Here is a 20,863-nt window from a genome sequence, read left to right as displayed (position 1 = left end):
GTTTAAAACATTTTTTTCTTAGCCTTTGGTGAGAGATAACTAGTGGGTATCTGAAGGTTTTCATTCAGAGACCTATGTTTAAACATGCTCTAGAAGACTCACAAGATTCAGCATATGATTATACTCATGGCTAAGGTTCTTTATGGTGATGTAGTAAGAACACACAGCTGAGTGAAAGGGGAAAAGACACAGGCAGAGTCTGGGGGAATGCATGTGTAGATTTCTAAATGCTCTTTCCCTCCCATGAGAAGTCACACAGAGAACACTTTTCCCCCAGTAACAGGAGGACAGCAATATGTGTGTTATGTTTCTGCCCAGGGATGCCCACTAAAGAGTTAGTACCCAAGCTATTTACTGGGGGCTGGTCATATATGGAAGTTCCAGACTCTACAAAGAAAGCAGGTGTTGAGCATAAACCATCTTACTTGCACAGTCTAGGTATAGTGAATCACTTGTCATTTAACTGTTGACTGGGAACTTTGAGAGCCAAGTAGACAGATACCAGCCAAGTGCCAACCTTGCAAGCTGGTTTTTTAAACTATAACATTCTCAGGCTTGCTATGTAAACTGTTTTCTGCAGACATAGGTAACTGCCCATATCTTTAAATTTCTAGATGAATAAGGTCAAGATATATGTGTAGGAGTGTATTTCATTTAATAGGCATAAAAACACAATGTAAACTTAATAGCAGTTTTCTGAAAGTGTTTAGAATATTTATTCATTCAGCAATAAAATTTTCAACAGCTTGTTTGGACTATCATGTGAATAACAAACTATATTGATAAACTTATTATCAATAAATCCATTTATTATTTAGCAAGAGAGACACCCTATTTTCATTGGCAAGGCCTTCCCATCTTCACTCTATTCTTTTCAGGGAAAAGAACAAAAAGTGTTGACATGCTGGGATATAAGCAAATACCATGACTTCTTCCTCCATTTCCCAATAAAACCCTTGCCACAATCTCAACCCCCAGCTTTGGTGCAATGGCTTTCCTTCCTCCTTGGACCTGTGTACTAGTTGGTTGCTTTTCTGCTTCTTTAGCCAGAGCATCTAATTTCTCAGATCTGTATCCCCCGCTGTGGAAGGAGAGTGCTGGTCAGTTCAGTGACTACAGGGTAGAGAATGGAAAGTACATTATTGACCCCTGGGTATACCCTGAGAGAATGGGGATGTACAAAATCCTAGTGAACAAGACAGCGAGTTATTTTGAAAACATCGGAGCAGACAATGAACAAAATATTTTATGGGGGTTACCTCTCCAGAATGGCTGGCAATACAGAACAGGTAAGAATGACTCTTGCTTTCATCCTGATGATCTACCAGTATGACCATGTAGTAATTGGGAAATAAGACTCTGTATATACCATACCATGTTTTTGAAAATTGATCCTTTTCTTTTTCCTCTTTTCCCCTCATAACCATATTTCTCTACTTCTCCTTCTGCTCCATAAATCCTTCTTTTATGTGCTTCTGTTTTGACTAGAAACCACAATGGGGCATAAGGCATAGTTGCCAAACACAAAAAGACTTCATATTAAATCTATTGAAATCTATTGAGCATACTGCAAGTATTTACTGAACTCCTGCTAGGTGCTAGATGCCATTCTAAGCACTCAGATGAACAAAGCAGTCAAAAGGATATACATTAAAGACAGAAGGTGATGTCAAACTAGCTTGAATTTTTGGAAGTTCCAATTGTGATGACCTATACATGGAGATGGGGCTGATAGGCAAGGAGTGCCATCTTGTTTGTAAGGATGTTTCTCTGCAAATGATTGATTCCTCTTGAAAATACATTCTAATGTTTAGTTAGGAGATACATTGTGGGCCAAGGATTCACGAATTAAAAAGATATTTTTGTTCTGGCTGACAGAAGAAGCTCAAGAAGGAGAGTGGTGCTTCTGCCTACTCCACACTGATAATACCACCAATAAGGAAATTTGTTCTATTCCAATGGAAAAACTATAGAGAGAAGATTATGGTTGATCTTAAGTCTGAGCAGTGGTCATATTCAGGAGCTACTGAGGTTGACAAGTCATGCGTCTTTGTCAGGGAATGTCCTGAGACCCAAATCTACTCCTATTTATCTTACATTCCTTGGGGTCAAAACAACCCTGGTCCAAAAGAAATTGCTAACGTGAAGTCTACTATGGGAGGCATGCCAACCTCAGGAGAGAGATGGAGTCTGAATGAGCTGGTAGATTAATGCCCTTCTTACACTTTTGTTGCATTCACACATCAGGGTCAAGCCTGACTAAACTCATCCACTGATGAGCTGATAAGGGACCAGCATTTACTAAGAGCAGTGAGGAGATGGGGTGTGAGTAAGTACTTTCAGTTTCCCTGCCATCAAAGAATTTACAACACAAGTGAAATAGAAAAAGATAGCAGAAATTAAATAGAAAACAATAAACAATAACTCTTGGATAAAAGATAAAAGTGCAAAACAAAGGGCAGAGTGGAGTCAGCTGGAGTAATCAGGAAAAAATGAATTTAAACTGAGACTTGAAATGTGGATGAAATTTTACTGGGGAAATAAAAATGAAATCTACTAGGAAATAAAAGGATGAGCCAAAGCAGTGTTTCTCAGTCTTGGTTGCATATTGAAAATAATTGCCTAGTTAAAAAAAATACCAATGTTTAAGTCCACCTGAAAAATTCTATTCTAATTTGATAATATTAGAAATTAAGCCAAACCACAGGACCTGGAAACAGGATGGCATAGAAACATGTGATTGAGTGTAGGGTGTGTGTGTGTGTGTGTGTGTGTGTGTTTAAGAAAGGGACAAGAAAAGGAAGGGAGAGAGGGATTGAGTGAGAGGGAGTTGTTGGGGATCAATGAAAGAAGAGACCAAATTAAAGCAAAATATTTATTGATATTCAAGAATTAATGTTAGCATATAATAAATAATCCCTGCACCTTCTCTCTTCTAGGAAGATTAGCTGATCCCAGACAAAAGGAAGGCTGTGGCTATGAATGTGGAGATCCTCTGTGTATCTCTGTGGACAGTTGGTGGGCTGGTAGGTTCATTTAAATGGCAAAATAGGTAATAACCATCTCCAAGGAAAGTATTCAACCTAAAATCTTAGGGACAGAGACAGAACAATATTATTCCTTTGTAAGAAGGAATCTATTTCATCATGTACCTTGTGGCCTTTATGCCACATTCTAGAATTTAACAGCCATAATGTCAATAACGATTCCCTAGGACATCTTTAGCTTTTCATGGAAGGACTGAAACTAGGAGCTGCAAAGGACCATGGCCTCTGAAAGCCCAGCAGTGGCAGTCAGGTGGGAGGTCTCACGAGTGAGGGTGAGTCTCCAGAATGAGGAAGGATGAGGAATGAGGAAGGATGAGAAATGAGGGAGCAAGTAAATAGGGGTTTTTCTCATTTTGCTCAGACCAAATGTGTTTGACTTTTAAACCATAAACATGTCAGAGTAGTGTACCACAAATCATTTTATCAATCCGTAATCAAAGCCTTCAGTCAGATATTTAATACTAAGATAATCAGAAGGTATTTTCTAATTCTTTAATTCTATTTTGTGTTTTAGTAATAAAATTTACACACAATTTCTTAGAGATATTTCCCAATAACTAGAGACAAGAATATATTAAATTTCACTTTCTTAGAGTGACACATGTCCCATACACCTTTACATATTTTTCTAATACTTCTAATACAGACTGGTTCTTTTCAAGACCCACAAATAGTCATGGCCACAGATGTAGAATTCAGGCTTTATTCTCAAATTGATTTAGTAGTTTGGAGTATCAGCCTGCTCCACTGGGGCATAGAATTGCATTCATAAATGCGTGTCTATGATAAAAAATATTCTGCATTGCCAGTGAGAATCAGCCATCTAAATTATAATGTCTAAATCTGCTGGAATAGGTTATATTTAGAGAGAAATAAAAAAATAATAAATAAATAAAAATAAAAATAGAAGAAATAAAAAAGTTAATTCATTAATTCATTTAATATTAAATATTAAAATTAGTTTTTATTTAAGATATTATAGACAACTGCTTGAACCTATGTTTATTTATAATTGTAGGGTCATTAAAAAAAGCATATTAAAATTATGTATATGATCCTTAGGGAGATTTTCAATTTTTTTTTTTTTGCTAGTGACTTTTAGGTTTCTGGATCTGAAATTTTTGCTTACTGGTTTACTGATTACTTAAAGATATTCTCTATCACATTTGTTAGTGCTTGTGGTAATAATAAGTATTTTGCTATTACAGATATGAATTACTTTCTATGTGCATTACCTTTCCTTGCTGCGGTTGATTCTGGCATAATGGGGATATCATCAGACCAAGTCATGCTTTTGCCACCACCCAAGGATCAGACACAGTTTTGTCTTAACGTTTCTAGTTGTCAGTCATCCTTTCCTGAGCCAATGAGCAAGTGGAATACCTTTTACCAGGTTGTTTTCTTAAGTTTTATAATTTATTTTCTTAGGAGGTGGTAAGAGAATTTCCTTTTTTGTATAATGCTTTTTGTCTAGGTTTTTGTGTGCATTGTATAATATTTTCCTAAGTGTAAAAATATAAATTGTTATGCAGATTATATTATTACACTGCAGCAGGGCATTATGTGCCATTAATACCCTCTGAACCAATACGGCATTAATACAAAGTCTATCCATTCATTTCAAATAAGTTATACATAAATGTCAGAGCACAAAAGATATTTTACTAAATAAAAAGAGTAGTCTGGTTAATTGAACCTGCATGGCAACCAAGGTTAACTCTTGGGAGAAACACAATTATGGAGTTGGTTTTTAGAATAGTCAATTAACTTATTTCAACTGAATTAATAAATGATCATATATAGTAGAACTAAACAATTATGTGGTAATCAAAACCAAATATTCAATGAGCAAAATACAAACATTGGCTAAACATAGACGTGGGCTAAGGTCCACAGTGAAAAGATAGATTTACTAGTTCTATAGATTATTAGTTCACTACTTTAGATATGATTGAATTAAATATTCTAATACAAATTTCCTCCTTTTCTTAATTTTAAACTTTTGTAGTAATTTCTACTATGGTAGCAGGAAAGCAAATGACAAAACAAAGCCAAAATCCTCCTGGCCAGTATAAAAAACTGACTCTTAAGAAAATTGTTGCAGCTCATTTCTTATAGGTGCATTCAATATTATTACTTATAATAGATATTTACTATACTCTTTTACAGAGTGTTAGTCATTGAGAGCTTGCACAGTTCTTGGAAACAAAATTCTCCTCTCATGTGGAATATTTATAAATTATATATGGGATTAAATTAAATGGTAAGGAGAGGAATTGTTATATTTTCTCAAATATTAATAAATTTCTCCTCTGCTACAGCATTTACAGTATCCTTCTAGTAGCTTTGAAGACCTGTTGAAGTACTTGTGGGCTGCACATGTCTCAACCTTGAAATATGCTGGCAAAATATTTGAAGATAGGTAAGAATGGATCCCAAATCATTTCTATTTAATATGGTAAATGATTTTTGGCCTTACTTACGCCTTTTTATTCCTCTTTTAAAGTGGTGGTCAATCTTCTTATTAAATAATATTGGTCATTGTGTATTTTAATGATGAAGTGTAGCTCTTTTAGAATGATTAGATTAAAAGTGTCTTATGAAGAAGGGGCAAAATTTTGAGGAAAAAAAAAATCTTGTGCTAACCAACTGATACTAACAAAACAGCTAGCCAACCAATCAACAAATAAAACATACAACCAATTTGTCTATATAAAAAAAAGAAAAGAAATTTTCTTCATTATTTTGACCATGGGCACATTATATGGTAGGTACATACTTAAGGAAAAAGATCGATTAGCATCAGGATTAGCACACAGAATAATTTAGAAGATTATCAAGCCACTCTACGTGTACATCTCGAGGTTATTATACACCTAGATGTGAAGGTGTAAGAATGATTTGTGTTTAGTTGTGAATGATACTGTATTAGTCAGAGTTCTCCAGAGAAACAGTCCCAATAGGAGAGAGAGAGAGAGAGAAAGAGAGAGGTAGATAGATATAGATAGGTAAAACCAGGAGGAGCCTATCTTCCAATTTGAAGACCATCAGCCAAGAGAATTCCCTCTTACTTTAGGGAAGGTCAGCCTTTTGTTCTATTCACACCTTCAACAGATTGGATGAGGCCCATCCACATTATGGAGGGCAATATGTTTTACTCAATCAACTGATCTGGAAATTTCCAAAAAAAAAAACAACCCCTCACAGAAACACCCAAAATAATGTTTAACTAAATATCTGGGCCCCCTGAGGCCCAGTCAAGTTGATGCATAAAATCAGCCATCATGGACACTATCTGAGGGGAAAGTCAACCACTTTGAGTGAGATATGGGGTAGAAGTCTGGGTATGGTAAAAAACAGGAACCAAAAAATCAGGGTTCTTGGTATTGAATAAGCAGACTGGTAAATCCAGGCAGGAATGTGTGCCTCTTAATTTCACTGATTGTCTCTCCCACTGACTCCATCATTCAGTTAGGTAAATACATCACCTAAGTAGCAGATTCAAAGTACACTTCTTCCTTTACCTGTTGGTATGGCTTCAAAAACCAGATATTGAGTTGGGCAATGGAGGAATTTTCTCCTGTGGCAGCATCAGTGATAGGATTTGGGGCTGCGGTTGTAACTCAACTGCTCTTTCTATTCTGATGACAGGAGGTAGTAATGAGATTATCAGACAACGATTTCGGCCTGGGATTGCCAACCTCAAGATTTGACTGATAGCAAGTCATGGCTCTAGATTATTTTTTTCATTTACGGATGTTCCAGGTTCATATACAAAGATAAATCACTAGAGAATGCAACTTTGTCCTTGAGAAATATAAGAGTACTTTAGGTAAATTCAAGGAAATGGAAGAAATTTTTTTCTTATAGGTACATTTCCTGTCTCCTGCAGATTTAGACTTCTAATCTTACTGTATTTATTCCTATTTATGTAATGGAACTGCTTTTGAAAGAAATATTGTATTTTTAGCAGGCCAAGTTTATTTAAAAACTCCAAAATCACAGAACATAGGAATTTTTTGTGAATAATCTTAAATATTTACATGACTATTTTGATCAAAAGTGTATGACCTAAAAATTTTTTTTCTGATAGTATTAGAAGCACTTTCCTCACTAATTATAACCAAAAAATTGCTTTTTTTAAAAACTCTTTTTATTCTCTGAAATTTGATCCTTCTTACCTGACCTCTTATTTAGGTATCAACAAATGACCCTCTGAAATGAGTTTTTTAAATAGCTACTGTTTCTCAAGTACAATAAGTAGAAGAAATTTCACAAGGTATCCTAACGTAATATTTCACTTCAAAACACCTCCTTTTTCTAGATCCTGAGTATGTGGTTGAGCTGTTTAGTAATTTGCTCAAAATCTCATGGCCAATGACTGGCAGGGCTAGTATTTAAATTTCTCAGGACTCCATAGCTCATCTTCTTACCTGTAAGCTGTGCTGCCTGCAATGTACCTGGACTACAAACTAGTTTTATGAGGTCAATAACTGCCAAGGTTCTTCTTCCCATCTAAAAAGATATTAAAAGCTATTAAACAATAAAAAAATGCTTCCACCTTTTCAATATATAAGGAAGCAGGAATAAAATATTATATTCACTTCCTTGAAGAATCTTTCAATTCTGGGGAGAGATGAGCCACCCAGGCAATCACCTAACTGAACAAAATATCATTCAGACCTCTTCTCCCTCCCTCTCAGGTAGGTTAGCAGGCAAGTGAGTGTGATCAGGGCCTCCCTGTCCTAGGTGTGAGAGTAGTGGATGGACGGTCCTTAGAGTCTTCCCACAGCTGCTGCTATTTCTATTTCAGGAATTCTTCAGAGATCCTTCCTTCCTTCCTTCCTTCCTTCCTTCCTTCCTTCCTTCCTTCCTTCCTTCCTTCCTTCCTTTCTTCCTTCCTTCCTTTACTTCCTTCCTTCCTCCCTCCCTCCCTCCCTTCCTCTCCTCCTTCCCCCCTTCTTCTCTCTCTTTCTCCCTCCCCCTCATCCATCCTTCCTTCCTTCCATTTCTTTAATTTATATATTGAATTCAGGTGTGCTTTCTTATTTTTTGTTTTGGATTATTTTTAGTTTGTATATTATCCACTTCTTATATGTCAATGATTTAAAGAGTCAAATGGTTCTATGAGGTTTTGCCATCTCTTCCACCAAAAATACATAAATAAATGAAATAGCTGTATCCAGGGAGAATACTACTATAAACGCTGGTTACTTTGATATTTGGTACTATATTTCTAAAAATAAAAAATCCTATAACATTTCCCGATTTGCAGATTTAAGTATTATCCTTTTTATCATGACCATAGAAAATTACCACTGAGTTCCCCTCACCCCCACTCTGCACAAATTCTTCCCACTCTCACTTTCTCTGCATAATTGTGTAGTGATTTGGATTGGGTCAATGTTCAGCGGCTACATTATTTTAACTATTAATTACTCTTCATATCACACGTACTAAACTGATTATAATTATTTTTCTTTGTTATCTTATTCCCTTTAGAGTTGATAATTTTTTGTGCATTTTTGTTTACTTTCTATTGTACACAACACTAATTACTTCAAATTGGCAAACCAAGGAACTTTCTTCTCAACATGTTTAAAAGCATCCAGAATTATATCAATTTCTTCTTCTTGAAGAGGTTTCTTTCAAAGCTGTTGACTTGCTCTGCTCTGCCCAAATGGTCAGATATGATTCTTAGGTCTCTAGTATCTTTGTAGTAGATTTCCTTTGTCTTTTCTTTGTGTTAAATCACCCATTTCCAGTATCCCGTATCTTTTTATTTCTTGGATTACTTTGTTTGTTAGGACTTACACACTAGTCGATTCAGAACAGTTGTATAAGAAGAAAAAATTGTAGGTAATTTGCATTCTTAAAATATCATTATTCTATCACGATTTTTGCCTGAGGCTTTGAGTGATTACAGAAGGCTCGGCTGGTAATACTTAAGATTTCTGAAGGCATATCTCCATTAATTTTTAGCTTCACTTTCGTTGTTGAGAAGTCCGCAGTTTATTGGGTATGTTGCCCTGTACTTCATTCCATTTTTTTTCACGAGAATGTAGCACAGTTGATAACTACTAAATCTCAGTGTCATACAGCAGTGTTTATTCCTCACATGTTTAACATTCAGCTGGGCAGTTCTGCTGACCTTTCCTGGACTCACCTCATGTTAGCTGATTTTGATTGGCATCACAGGGATGAGTGAAGCTCAGCTCTGCTGCACTTGTCTTCCATTCTTCAGCAGGCAAGCTTGAGTGTTTGCCATACTGATGGCAGAATGGCAAGGAGAGAGAAACCAAATTGTGAAAAATATTTCAAGCTTACACTGTGTCAAGTTGGCTACTATCCTATTGGCCAAATGAAATCATATGGCTGAGCCAGGGTCAGAAAGTTATGCCTCTCTCCTTCCCACCTCCTTCCAATTGTAACAGGGAAGGGGCACTGGGAAAAACAAAAAACAGAGATATAAAGAGTTTTGAAAAATTGGGGTCATGTTTGCAATCTACTACATACTGGGGCATTTCCTTCAAATCTCATGTGTTACATTTTTAGGTAAAAGAATATATTAGGGTTTTTTTATTTACGTGAGACAACACTGAACTCTGTATAGTCTACATATACTTAAAACTCTGTGGTCTTGGATCCTAGGATTGGTTGGTGCATGTATATCTGTACTTTAAATTAAAATGAGCCTTTAAAAGTGTTTTTTTATTTTTTTTACTTGACTACATATTAACTGACTTATTAGGTGAATTGTCCAATAACACATTCAATTAAATCATTTGAAAGGCTTCCATTTGATCTGATTTTGTTTATACGCCTCTGTGCCTTGAACTGGTGCCCTCACCTCTTTCCTAGTGTTTATTTAAGCCATTGTTCCTAAGGCTTTGTGGTTTATTTAAGCCATTGTTCTTAGGGCTTGCAGTTTATTTAAGCCATTGTTCCTCACTTGTGATGAGCACTGGGTATTATACGTAAGTGATGAATCACTGAATTCTACTCCTGAAACCTATATTACACTATATGTTAACTAACTAGAATTTAAATAAAAACTTGAAACTAAAAAATAAAAAACAACAAAAAAGAAAATAATGAGGCTGAAGTTCTGAGTGGACTAATTACAATTGTACCTGCTTCCACTTGTCTCTTAGGTTGGAGTATTATTCTAAACCAGAAGCAAATTTTGGAAGAAGTTGGTGTGTGGCTGTGGACTTTTTAGCTGCAACCCTCTTTCCTACAACTTTGGTTAGAACATATGAATTCCAGAAGGGCCTGCCACCACGAATGCTTGTTAACGGGGATAGAGCTCCCTTCATCAGCGACTTTACTGACTTTCAAAACACCGTCCTGCTTGTTCTAAGTTTTCTTCCCAAAGTGGATAACTCTCCAGGTAAGGGCCTTATAAGCAATACCTTAAAGAAAATTAATATTTCATTGACTAAAGGAAGAAATAATGATTTTATCAGATACAAAGATCGTTATAACACATACTATTAAAGAAAGTCATGATTTTTCCATGGGTATCCATTCCACAGTTTTTGGTCCTTCTAATGGTAGCCTGTCCTTTCTTATGCATCTTTATTGATCCATGACGCCACCAGACTGCCTCCAGTCCACTTTTCATCCACAAACCCAGATATAATCCTTTGCTGCTGTTATCATATTCCTTTTTAAAAAACCTCTTACACTGCTCTTAAATTTAAAAAAAAAATGAAATCTCAAAAGAAAATCTGATTAATCATGATTAATGGGAAAAACTAGCAAATTGACTTATATGAGCTCCCTTCATCTAGCCATACTAGCCATGGATGAAGTATTCTGCTGCAGCTCTTCAACTATAGGACTTCCTTCAGAATGAAAAACGGAAGGAATCTATATTTGTATATTCGAATGACCACATCATCTCAATTTTCTAGATATGCTCTTATGCAGTGAACCAAGCTGAAAACATAATTAAAATATTACTATTTTAACCCCCCTGAAAGAATCTGAAAGATATACAAGCAAAGTAAACATAAATACATTAAATATATGTTTTGAAATCTTATTTGAATTAATTCAAGTAAAAAATAAGCCCAAACATTTAAGGCTTTCATGCAATTGCAGTTTCTTCTTGCCATAGTAATATTTCCAGTGCAATATTCTCAGTCAATGGCAGGTTCCCTTTACAAAATGAGTAGAGGACTAAGTCTCCTTCCATCTGTGCTTATTCCAACCCCTGGCTTCTATATAATCCACATCCCACCAGTAGAAAGATACTTTCATGTTTGGAGAAGCAAGTGGGCTAAGGAATTAAACTGTTTTCTAAGAACTGCTTTTGTGTGACAAATCTATACCATGAAAGGAGAAGCATGAATTTTGGTTATCACCTGCTTATCTCTGCCAAATTATCAGATGGCATAATTGCATTGCAGGCCTGGGTTGTATAAACTGGATCTTTCCTCTTAAGATGTACAAGGTGAAGAACTGAGTGGAGAGTGGAAGTTATTTCATTTAAAGCTTGAAAGTACCATACTACAAGATTTTATTACAAGATTCAGTTTTACTGAAATTCAGCTTTATGTCATGCAGTTTTGAATTGCTTTTACAAGAAAAAAAAATGGGAGAGTAAATGTTGAAAACTATTGGTGAAAAAATGGTGAGCTTTGATAGTATAATTGTGCAGATGTTGTATAATGAGGCATTTACTCTCATGTAGTTGTCGGTCTCATGGCAACCACTCCCCATTGATACTCAGAATTCAGTCACAGTGTCAAAGATCTTGAAGTTTTCAAGTAAGCAGAGAATAGAGAAAACAGATGTATTGAAAACAAAGCATGAGAATGGGGCGCCTGGGTGGCTCAGTCGTTAAGCGTCTGCCTTTGGCTCTGGTCATGATCCCAGAGTCCTGGGATCGAGCCCCACATCGAGCCCCACATCGGGCTCCCTGCTCAGCGGGAAGCCTGCTTCTCCCTCTCCCACTCCCCCTGCTTGTGTTCCCTCTCTTGCTGTGTCTTTCTCTGTCAAATAAATAAATAAAATCTTTAAAAAAAAAAAAAAAGAACAAATACACTTAAAAAAAAGAAAACCAAGCATGAGTGAAAAACAAATACTGATATTTAAAAATGAGCATTTTCAGTTAATCTTTGATAGAAACATATGTATACATTTACAGTAAAGTTTCGAAGTGTCATTTAGCTACTTTTTAGTCTCCAGAAGTGTTTTCCACAAGAAACCTAAGCTAAATTCATTTAATTTAATCTACAAAATAAAATTAAACTTTTCAGGCTTCAAATTAGTTTTTTAACATTTTTGCTGATGGTAAGACTTGGCACGGAGTTTTTCATTTTTAATTATGTAAACTTCTGAACCATTTCTTTATCTACAGTGGCATTAAGTTTTAATCCTTGACTATACATATTCTAAGAGTAAAGCTCATATTAAAGTTGCAAAATAATATTAGGTATAAATTAGTAAGAAAACAAAGCTTGCCTAGATTTTATTACTTTTTACCCCCATGGGTGATATTTAAAATAAACAGTGAAGACTGAATGAAGATTTAAAACTGTCAGAAGTTTTAGAAGCCAGCAGGCTTGCATCCACAAGACCCAGAAGTCTATAGCAAACTAAGAGACAGTTCTTAAAAGGTTTGTGCAGACTCATGTGGCAAATTCCCAAGGGTCCAAAGCAAAGGCAGCAAACTGAAACACACCCAGTCTTTTCATGAAAGAGGCCTATTTGTTCATTTTAATAGCTATGGACTGAGGGGCAGGCTTCCTATTTAATATTGCCTACTCTCCAGAAACCAAGAACTTGATAAGTGCCATCTTGGCGCTTTCCCTTTGTTTTGCTTCAGGGTGGAGATATCTCCTGGAAAGGAACTTGTACACACATCTGTGTCATGTTTTTTTTCAGAGGATACCCCTTGTTTGCATGGCTCTGATGGCCAACAGGGCTTAATTAAATTCATGGGTTCCGTAGGACTGTAACAAACAAAAGCTGCTACCTGAGGATCCAGCTTAAAATCATCTGGCATCCAGGTGTTGACTGAGCTCTGCCTCTTTGGGATACTGACAGGTCTTAGCCCACTTTTAACTACTGGGGGCCATTAAGAACACACTAAGCAGTTTCACAAAGGATTGAAAGACAACCAAGAGCAAGGGCAGGGTTGAATAAGATTTATCTTTTATACAGAGGCCTCTTCTTCAAAACTGGGAGAGGTGGTTGTTTTGTCTAATCCATAGAAACCAGCACAGAAAGGCAAGGAAAATGAAGATACAGAGGAATATGTTCCAAACGATAGAACAGCATGAAACCTCTGAAAAAGACTTTAATAAAATGGAGATAAGCGATTTACCTGATAAAGAGTTCAAAATAATGGTCATAAAGATGTTCTCTGAGGTCAGGAAAAGAATTCATGAACAAAGTAAAAATTTCAACAGGGAAATATAAAATATAAGAAAGTACCAAACTGAAATTACCAACCTGAAAAAAATATAACAACGGAGTTGAAAAATTCAATAGAGAGATTCAACTGCAGTTTGGATGAAGTGGAAGACAGGATCTGGAACTTGAGTACAAGGCAGCAGATTTCATTAATGGGAGGAGCAAAAAGAGAGAAGAATGAGAAAGGATGAAGATAGCTTAAAGACATTTATGGCACAACATCAAGTGGACCAATATTTGTGTTGCAAGGCTCCCAGAAATAGAAGAGATAGAGAAAGGGGCAGAAAACGTACTGAAAGAAACAATGACTGAAAATTTCTGTAACTTGAGGAAAGACACAGACATCCAGATTCAGGAAACCTAGAGTTCCAGATAAGATGAACTCCAAAAGAGCTACACCAAGACACATTATAATTAAATTGTCAAAAGTTAAAGACAAAGAGAGAATCTTAAAAGCAATAAGAGAAAAACAACTCATTATGTACAAGGGAACCACTCCGCCCCCATAAGACTCAGCAGATTTTTCAGGAGAAATTTTACCAGCCAGAAGGGTAGCATGAATTATTCAAAGTGCTGAAAGAAAAAACTCCCAACCATGAATACTCTACCTGACAAAATATTTCTTTAGAATTGAAGGAAAAATAAAGAGTTCTCCAGACAAGCAAAAGCTGAAGGGGTTCAGCACCACTAGACTGGCTTTATAAGAAATGTTAAAGGGACTTCTTTAAGCTGAAACAAAAAAGTTGCTAATTAGTAGCAATAAAACATATGAAAGCATAAATCCCTCTGATAAATATAGTTAAATTCAGGATAATCTAATGTAATAGTGGTGGGTTCATAACCTATAAACTTATAAATTAAGAAAAACAATTCCATTTATAATTATATCAAAAGAATAAAATAACTAGAAATAAATTTAACCAAAGAGGTGAAAGACCTGTACACTGAAAACTATGACATTAATGAAAGAAATTGAAAAAGACACAAGTAAATGGAAAGAAATTCCATGTTTATGAATTGGAAACATTAATATTGTTAAAATGTCCATACTACCCAAAGCAGTCTACAGATTTAATGCATTGCCTATTAAAATTCCAGTGTCATTTTTCACAGAAATAAAACAATCCTAAAACGTGGATGCAACCACAAAAGACCCTGCATAGCCAAAGAAATCTTGAGAAAGAAGAACAAAGCTGGAGGCATCTCACTTACATTTTTCACGCTATTACAAAGCTATAGTTAGCTAAACAGTATGGTACTGGCACAAAAACAGACACATAGATCAATGGAACAGAACAGAGAGCCCAGAAATAAACCCACACATGTGTGGTCAGTTAATTTACAACAAAGGAGCTGAGAATATACAATAGGGAAAGGACATTCTCTTAAATAAGTGGTGCTGAGAGAACTGGACAGCCACCTGCAAAATAATGAAATTGGGCCATTATCTTACCCCAAATGCAAATGAATTAAAGACTTGACAGTGAAACCTGGAACCATAATCCCCTAGGAGAAAACAGGGGGTAAGCTCCTTGACATTGGTCTTACTGATGAGTTTTTGGATTTGACACCAAAAGCAAAGGCAACAACAACAAAATACAAATGTGACTATATCAAATAAAAAGGAAGCAAAGGAAATCATCAAAAAAAAAAAAAAAAGGAAAAAACCCTACAAAATGGGAGAAATTGTTTGTAAACCATATATCTGATTGGGGATTAATACCCAAAAAATATTTTAAAAATCTGATTTAAAAATGGGCAGATCTGAACAGACAGTCAGGGAGATGTAACGTATGGTATGGTGACTGTAGTTAACAATATTGTATTATATATTTGCAAGTTGCTAAGGGAGTATATCTTAAAAGTTCTCATCACAAGAAAAAATTTGTGACTATATCTGGTGACAGATGTTAACTAAACTTATTGTGATAATCATATATATATGTTTATATATATATTTATATATATATAATTACATTGTATTCCCAAAACTAACACAATGTTATATGTCAATTATATTTCAATTAAAAAACTTACTAAATTTTCAATCTGATAATCTATTGCATTAAATTGAAAGTACACAATGGGGTGCGATATAAAGTTAAGATGTAAAGTTAAGTGGTTAACTCCTACTTACTAAACACCTACCATGTGCCTGAAATTGTGTCAGGTGCTTTTTTTCCCTTTATCATATATAAATATCACTACAATACTTTTATAAAAATATATTGCCAAGGCTGGAGCTGATCATAGGCATTTGGCTTTGAAGAGACACCACGGAGCTGGTCCTGCTCTCAGCCAGCTGCCCAGTGTGGGGCGGTGGAGCAAATATGAATATTAGAGTTGTCCAAAGTGAGGTGAATCCATGTACCTGTGTAATGAACAGCTGCGGTAGGTGGCTGACATATATGTCAGCAGTTGGCTTGCTTCATATTGTCTTCCTCAGTAGTCCCTTCTTCAGTGTTCCTGTCGCTTATACCTTAACGAGTATTATACGTATTCTGGGATGTATGATTTTTGCATGCAGTAAAAGGAATGCCTTTTGAGACTCCTGACCACAGTAAAGCAAGGCTCCTAACTACCTGGGAACAATGGCCGGTGGAGTGCAGGTTACCTCTGCACACAAGTTTTGTACAATTTTCCCAACAATTCTTTATTTTCTGGCAAGTTTCTATACAAAGTATGATCCAACTCACGTCTAAACAAAGCTTCTCTCCTGAGTTGCTAATTCCAAAAATGCCAAAGTTACATGGTGTTTGGATGCTTGGAATTAATAACTATTAAAATATTTTGAAACTGAGCCAAAATTTTTATTATTATTGAGTTTTCTCTAAGGAAGGAATGGTTAGTAAACTGCACTGTTTCTGTGATAATGTGAAATGAGAGGTATTTAATTTGAGGGCCAGTTGCTGGTTCTTCACATGCTGTTAAGAAGTGAAGATTTTTACTAGAAGATGCCTCTGTTTAATGTACCTGGGATCTTTCTGAAGAGAGGATTTATAGCAAGCTAGGCAAGCCCAGCTTATAAACTAAATGGCTATAAAGTGAGGGTGTAATAGATAAATCCAAGGAAATACCAGATTTATAAGAAACCAAGACCAGCTTAGCTTGTAATGAATGGGATTATGTTAAGAGAAGAAAATTTCCAATCATTTCGTCATGGTCAGTTTAAGTAGACTTACATGTAAACCAGAATCATCTCTTCACAAGTTTATTATAGATTGTTTTGATTACCACATATCTCCTTGCATTATTTAAGAGGAAATATATACTCTTGTTTTATACCAGCCAATCGCTATTGTATGAGTGTACTTCGTTGGTTTTGCCAGCTCCACATTGTATTGATAGATGAGGTCATTTTTACATTTATTAAGTTACTGGGTTCAGGAAGGTCCACCATCATGACTGGTGTTAGAAGACTCTGGGCATCTTACAAACAGCCTGGGAGTCAGCCTTCTAAATCTGGAACAAAGTGGATTTTGCTACCTTTCCAGACAAAAGGCTGCTAAACCAGTTAAGAAAATAATTTATTTCATGCAGTTAAAGTATATGGTAATTTAAAAGCCTCTGCTTACTCAAATTATTAAAGTCTGCCATTTTTTATAAAAGGAAATAAAATGAACAACTATATAGCTGACCTGTGGTCTGGCAGAAACCCCTTCTCCAGCAACAGTACAAAAGTAAATAATGGAGTGGTTTTTTTTTAGCAGGTCCAAAGTAAAAGAAAACATCTTTTCTTAGTCCTCCTGCTCTCAACCCCTGTATTTTGCCCATTAATATTTGCCTTTCAATAAATGAGTCTTGGTGTAGGTAAGCCAAAGTGGTAACTATTTCCAAAGCAGCAATTGTATTGAATTCTTGACTTCGAGAATGTTCTCATAGCTGCTGACATTAACTCCAAGAGATAACTACATCCTACTTTGAGAAGTAAACATGTCAAAAAACAAAGTTCGGATACGAGATGAAACTGAAAAACCTAGTAACATTTGTAAACAAAAGAGTGAAGAGAGTTTTAGGCCAACTTAAAAATCAATTTGTTTCAATAAACTGATTTTTTGGGGGTAATGATCATTGTTTTGTATTCCGAAAGTATTGAGTATAGAAATCAGTTGTATGATAATGCCTTTGTATGTTTGTCTTTTCCCATGTATTTTTAAATAACCAGTAATCTATACTTTAATAACATTTTTCTTTGGTGTAAGAAAACTTTATTGCCAATATTTCACTAAAAAAGAAACAGAGGTTTTGTAAGTTTAAATAATTCACCAGCTGGAAATGAGACGATAAATTTGCATCCTGGCATATTATGTTAAAGCCTGTGTTCCTTCTCTTTAACACATCATCCTCCTATATACTGAAATCTATACTCTAGATAAGTCTGAACTCTAGTGTCAGCCCTTTGCTTTCTTGTTGGATGTGTTGACTGACTCAACATTGATCAAATATGAAGATTTAAAACTAGCCTAACTTCCTCACTAGTTTAAATAGAAAGAAGAGAAAAGAGCTATCCTTGGGTCTTGGGACTTTATAACAGATTAGCTCTAGCTAATTGAGAAACATGAACCAAATGTTTTCATCCACCAATCAGGTAACATGCTCCATCTCCATGGAAAGGAGTAAATGATGTTTACAAGAATAGCTCTTTGTGGAAATTAAGCATTATCCTCCCATCCCCAGAGTGTAGGAAGAAAACAGAAGTAGACCTGGGACCAAGCGTTCTGGACACTTTCAAACAGTTACCTCTCATATGTTAACAGATCTAACCTGAAATATTTCTTCTCTTCAAAAATTGTTTTAAAAACTTTTTCTTTTAAATTGCTGTTACTTTTACTGATTTATCTTAAACTATATTTAATGTATTCAAACTTTAAATGTCTAAGTGCTTTGACACATTAAATGAAAATTAAAGTCTTCTTCCCACCTCTCTTCATGTACATTTCTTGGCCCTTCACCCAATTTTAAAAAGTGGTGCAAATTCCTAGAATGTGTTTGTACATAAAACAGTGTATATAAATGGATAAATAAAACCTATGTTGTTTGCACAAATGAAATCATATTCACTGCCTTGCACTATATTTTTTTACTAGAAAATTTTCTTGAAGCTCTTTGATATCAGGAAATATTGTTCCAACTCCTTCTGCTTAAAGGATATGTAGCATTTCATTTAATAAATTTACTATAACTGTAGGCATTATTTTCTCTTATAAGGTTTGTCAATAATGTAATAATGGCATTTTATGTATGTTTTTCTTGGCATAGTTTATGATTTTACCAATACATTTGTAGAAAGGAAATGAATTAAAGTCAACGAGTCATATATTGCTGAGTGGTACTTAAAATAGGTTTCAGGAGTTTACATTTTTGTCATAAAACTGAACTGAGGCTTCTGTTTTCTCTAAGCCACTTCTGTATAGCAATTTCTCTAACTTAGGTTAGTTTCTTATGCAGAAAATGCTTCTTCACTGTTGTATGAATTTATAATTCTTTTTTTTAAATTTAAATTCATTAGCCAACATATAGTACATCATTAGTTTCAGATGTAGAGTTCAGTAATTCAGCAGTTTCATATAACACCCACTGCTCAATACATCATGTTCCCTCCTTCATGCACCCAATTACTCCACCCCCCCACCCACCTACCCCTCCAGCAACCCTCAGTTTGTTTCCTATAGTTAAGAGTCGCTTAAGGTCTGTCTCCCTCTCTGATTTCTTCCCATTCAGTTTTCCCTCCCTTCCCCTATGATCCTCTGCACTGTTTCTTATATTCCACATATGAGTGAAACCATATGATAATTGTCTTTCTCCGATTGACTTATTTTGCTCAGCATAATACCCTCCAGTTCCTCCACATCATTGTAAATTGTAAATGGTAAGATTTCATCCTTTTTGGTGGCTGAGTAATATTCCATTGTATGTATATATCACATCTTTATCCATTCATCTGTCAGTGGACATCTAGGCTCTTTCCATAGTTTGACTATTGTGGACATTGCTGCTATAAACATTGGGGTGCAGTTGCTCTTTCGGATCACTACATTTGTATCTCTTGTGTAAATACCTAGTAGTGCAATTGTTGGGTCATGGGGTACCTCTATTTTCAACTTCTTGAGGACCCTCCATACTGTTTTCCAGAGTGGCTGCACCAGCTTGCACTCCCACCAACAGTGTAAGAGGGTTCTCCTTTCTCTACATCCTCAACAATATTTGTTGTTTCCTGACTTGTTCATTTTAGCCATTCTGACTGGTGTGAGGTGATATCTCATTGTGCTTTTGATTTGTATTTCCTTGATGGCAAGTGATGTGGAGCATTTTTTCATGTGTCTGTTGGCCATTTGTATGTCTTCTTTGGAGAAATGTCTGTTCATGCCTTCTGCCCATTTCTTGACTGGATTATTTGTTCTTTGAGTGTTGAGTCTGATAAGTTCTTTATAGATCTTGGATACTAGCCCTTTATCTGATATGTCATTTGCAAATATCTTCTCCCATTCTGAGGTTGCCTTTTAGTTTTGTTGATGAATTTACAATTCTTTCTATGTGTTTATGCACTTTTCCTAGTTTTCTGATTATTTGTATTTCTTATTAATTTTTATAATGAGTTGGTCAATAAATTTTAAATTTAAAAACTTCATGTGTATAATTATCAAGTAATGAATGTTAATTTTTATATGCAAAATACATGCAAAATTTTTATATACAAAATACATATATGCAAAATAAACATTTTAACAATTAAGTATTAACTTGAATTTACATGTAATAATTTTATATCTTTTCCAGGTTCATTTTTATTGACTGTATGGACAATTTTAATGAAGAATCATGATGTAAGGAAGGAAGTTCTAGAGCTTTTTCAAATAATTCTTGAAATCTTTAATCCAACATTTCAGAGTGTTCCCAATGTTTAATTAATGAACTAAAGATGAACAGTTCTAATTTGTTGAGCAACAGTAATTTCAAAATTTTAACGTGATCATAACCATATAGTTTTCTTGTTGATATTTTTGATTTATGCTCACTTGTTAGGATTCTATCCATGCATTCTAACATTAAATTCAAATTAATGCTATGATTATTTTTCTCAATTAATAATTCTTGATTTTTTAAAATTTATCAATACTTAAAATGTTTAGCACCTAAAGGAAATTATATTAAGCTATTATAAATCACTGTGAAATCAATAAACAGACATTAAAATTATATGACTCTTTTGTTGTTACCCTATATAACCTAATTACATGACATTTAGAGCAATATGTCTTGCTGATTTATAACCAAAATCCAGAACATTTTAAAACTAAATACTGACAGTCAACTAAATTTTTAAAACTCATAAAACAGAACTGGCAGATGGAATACATACTGATTTGTCTTCTTGTGTGTGTGTTTCC

General features: G+C 35.1%; 1 protein-coding gene and 1 pseudogene across 1 annotated transcript; both read left to right on the top strand.

Moving 5' to 3' along the window:
- The first annotated feature begins 988 nt into the window (after positions 1 to 988).
- CUNH6orf58 (chromosome unknown C6orf58 homolog) lies at positions 989 to 20,380 on the top strand. Its single transcript, XM_032408259.1, has 6 exons — positions 989 to 1,289; positions 2,940 to 3,026; positions 4,256 to 4,440; positions 5,369 to 5,469; positions 10,202 to 10,440; positions 20,253 to 20,380. The coding sequence occupies exons 1-6, from the start codon at positions 989 to 991 to the stop codon at positions 20,378 to 20,380; spliced, it is 1,041 nt and encodes a 346-aa protein (XP_032264150.1).
- On the top strand, positions 15,806 to 16,259 carry LOC116634786 (annotated as a pseudogene).
- Positions 20,381 to 20,863: the final 483 nt, after the last annotated feature.

This window comes from Phoca vitulina, unplaced genomic scaffold (assembly GCF_004348235.1).
Source record: "Phoca vitulina isolate PV1807 unplaced genomic scaffold, GSC_HSeal_1.0 scaffold9, whole genome shotgun sequence".
In the NCBI taxonomy this organism is placed as follows: Eukaryota; Metazoa; Chordata; class Mammalia; order Carnivora; family Phocidae; genus Phoca; species Phoca vitulina.
The sequence above is the reverse complement of the archived record's forward strand: the minus strand, read 5'-3'. Positions and strand labels throughout refer to the sequence as shown.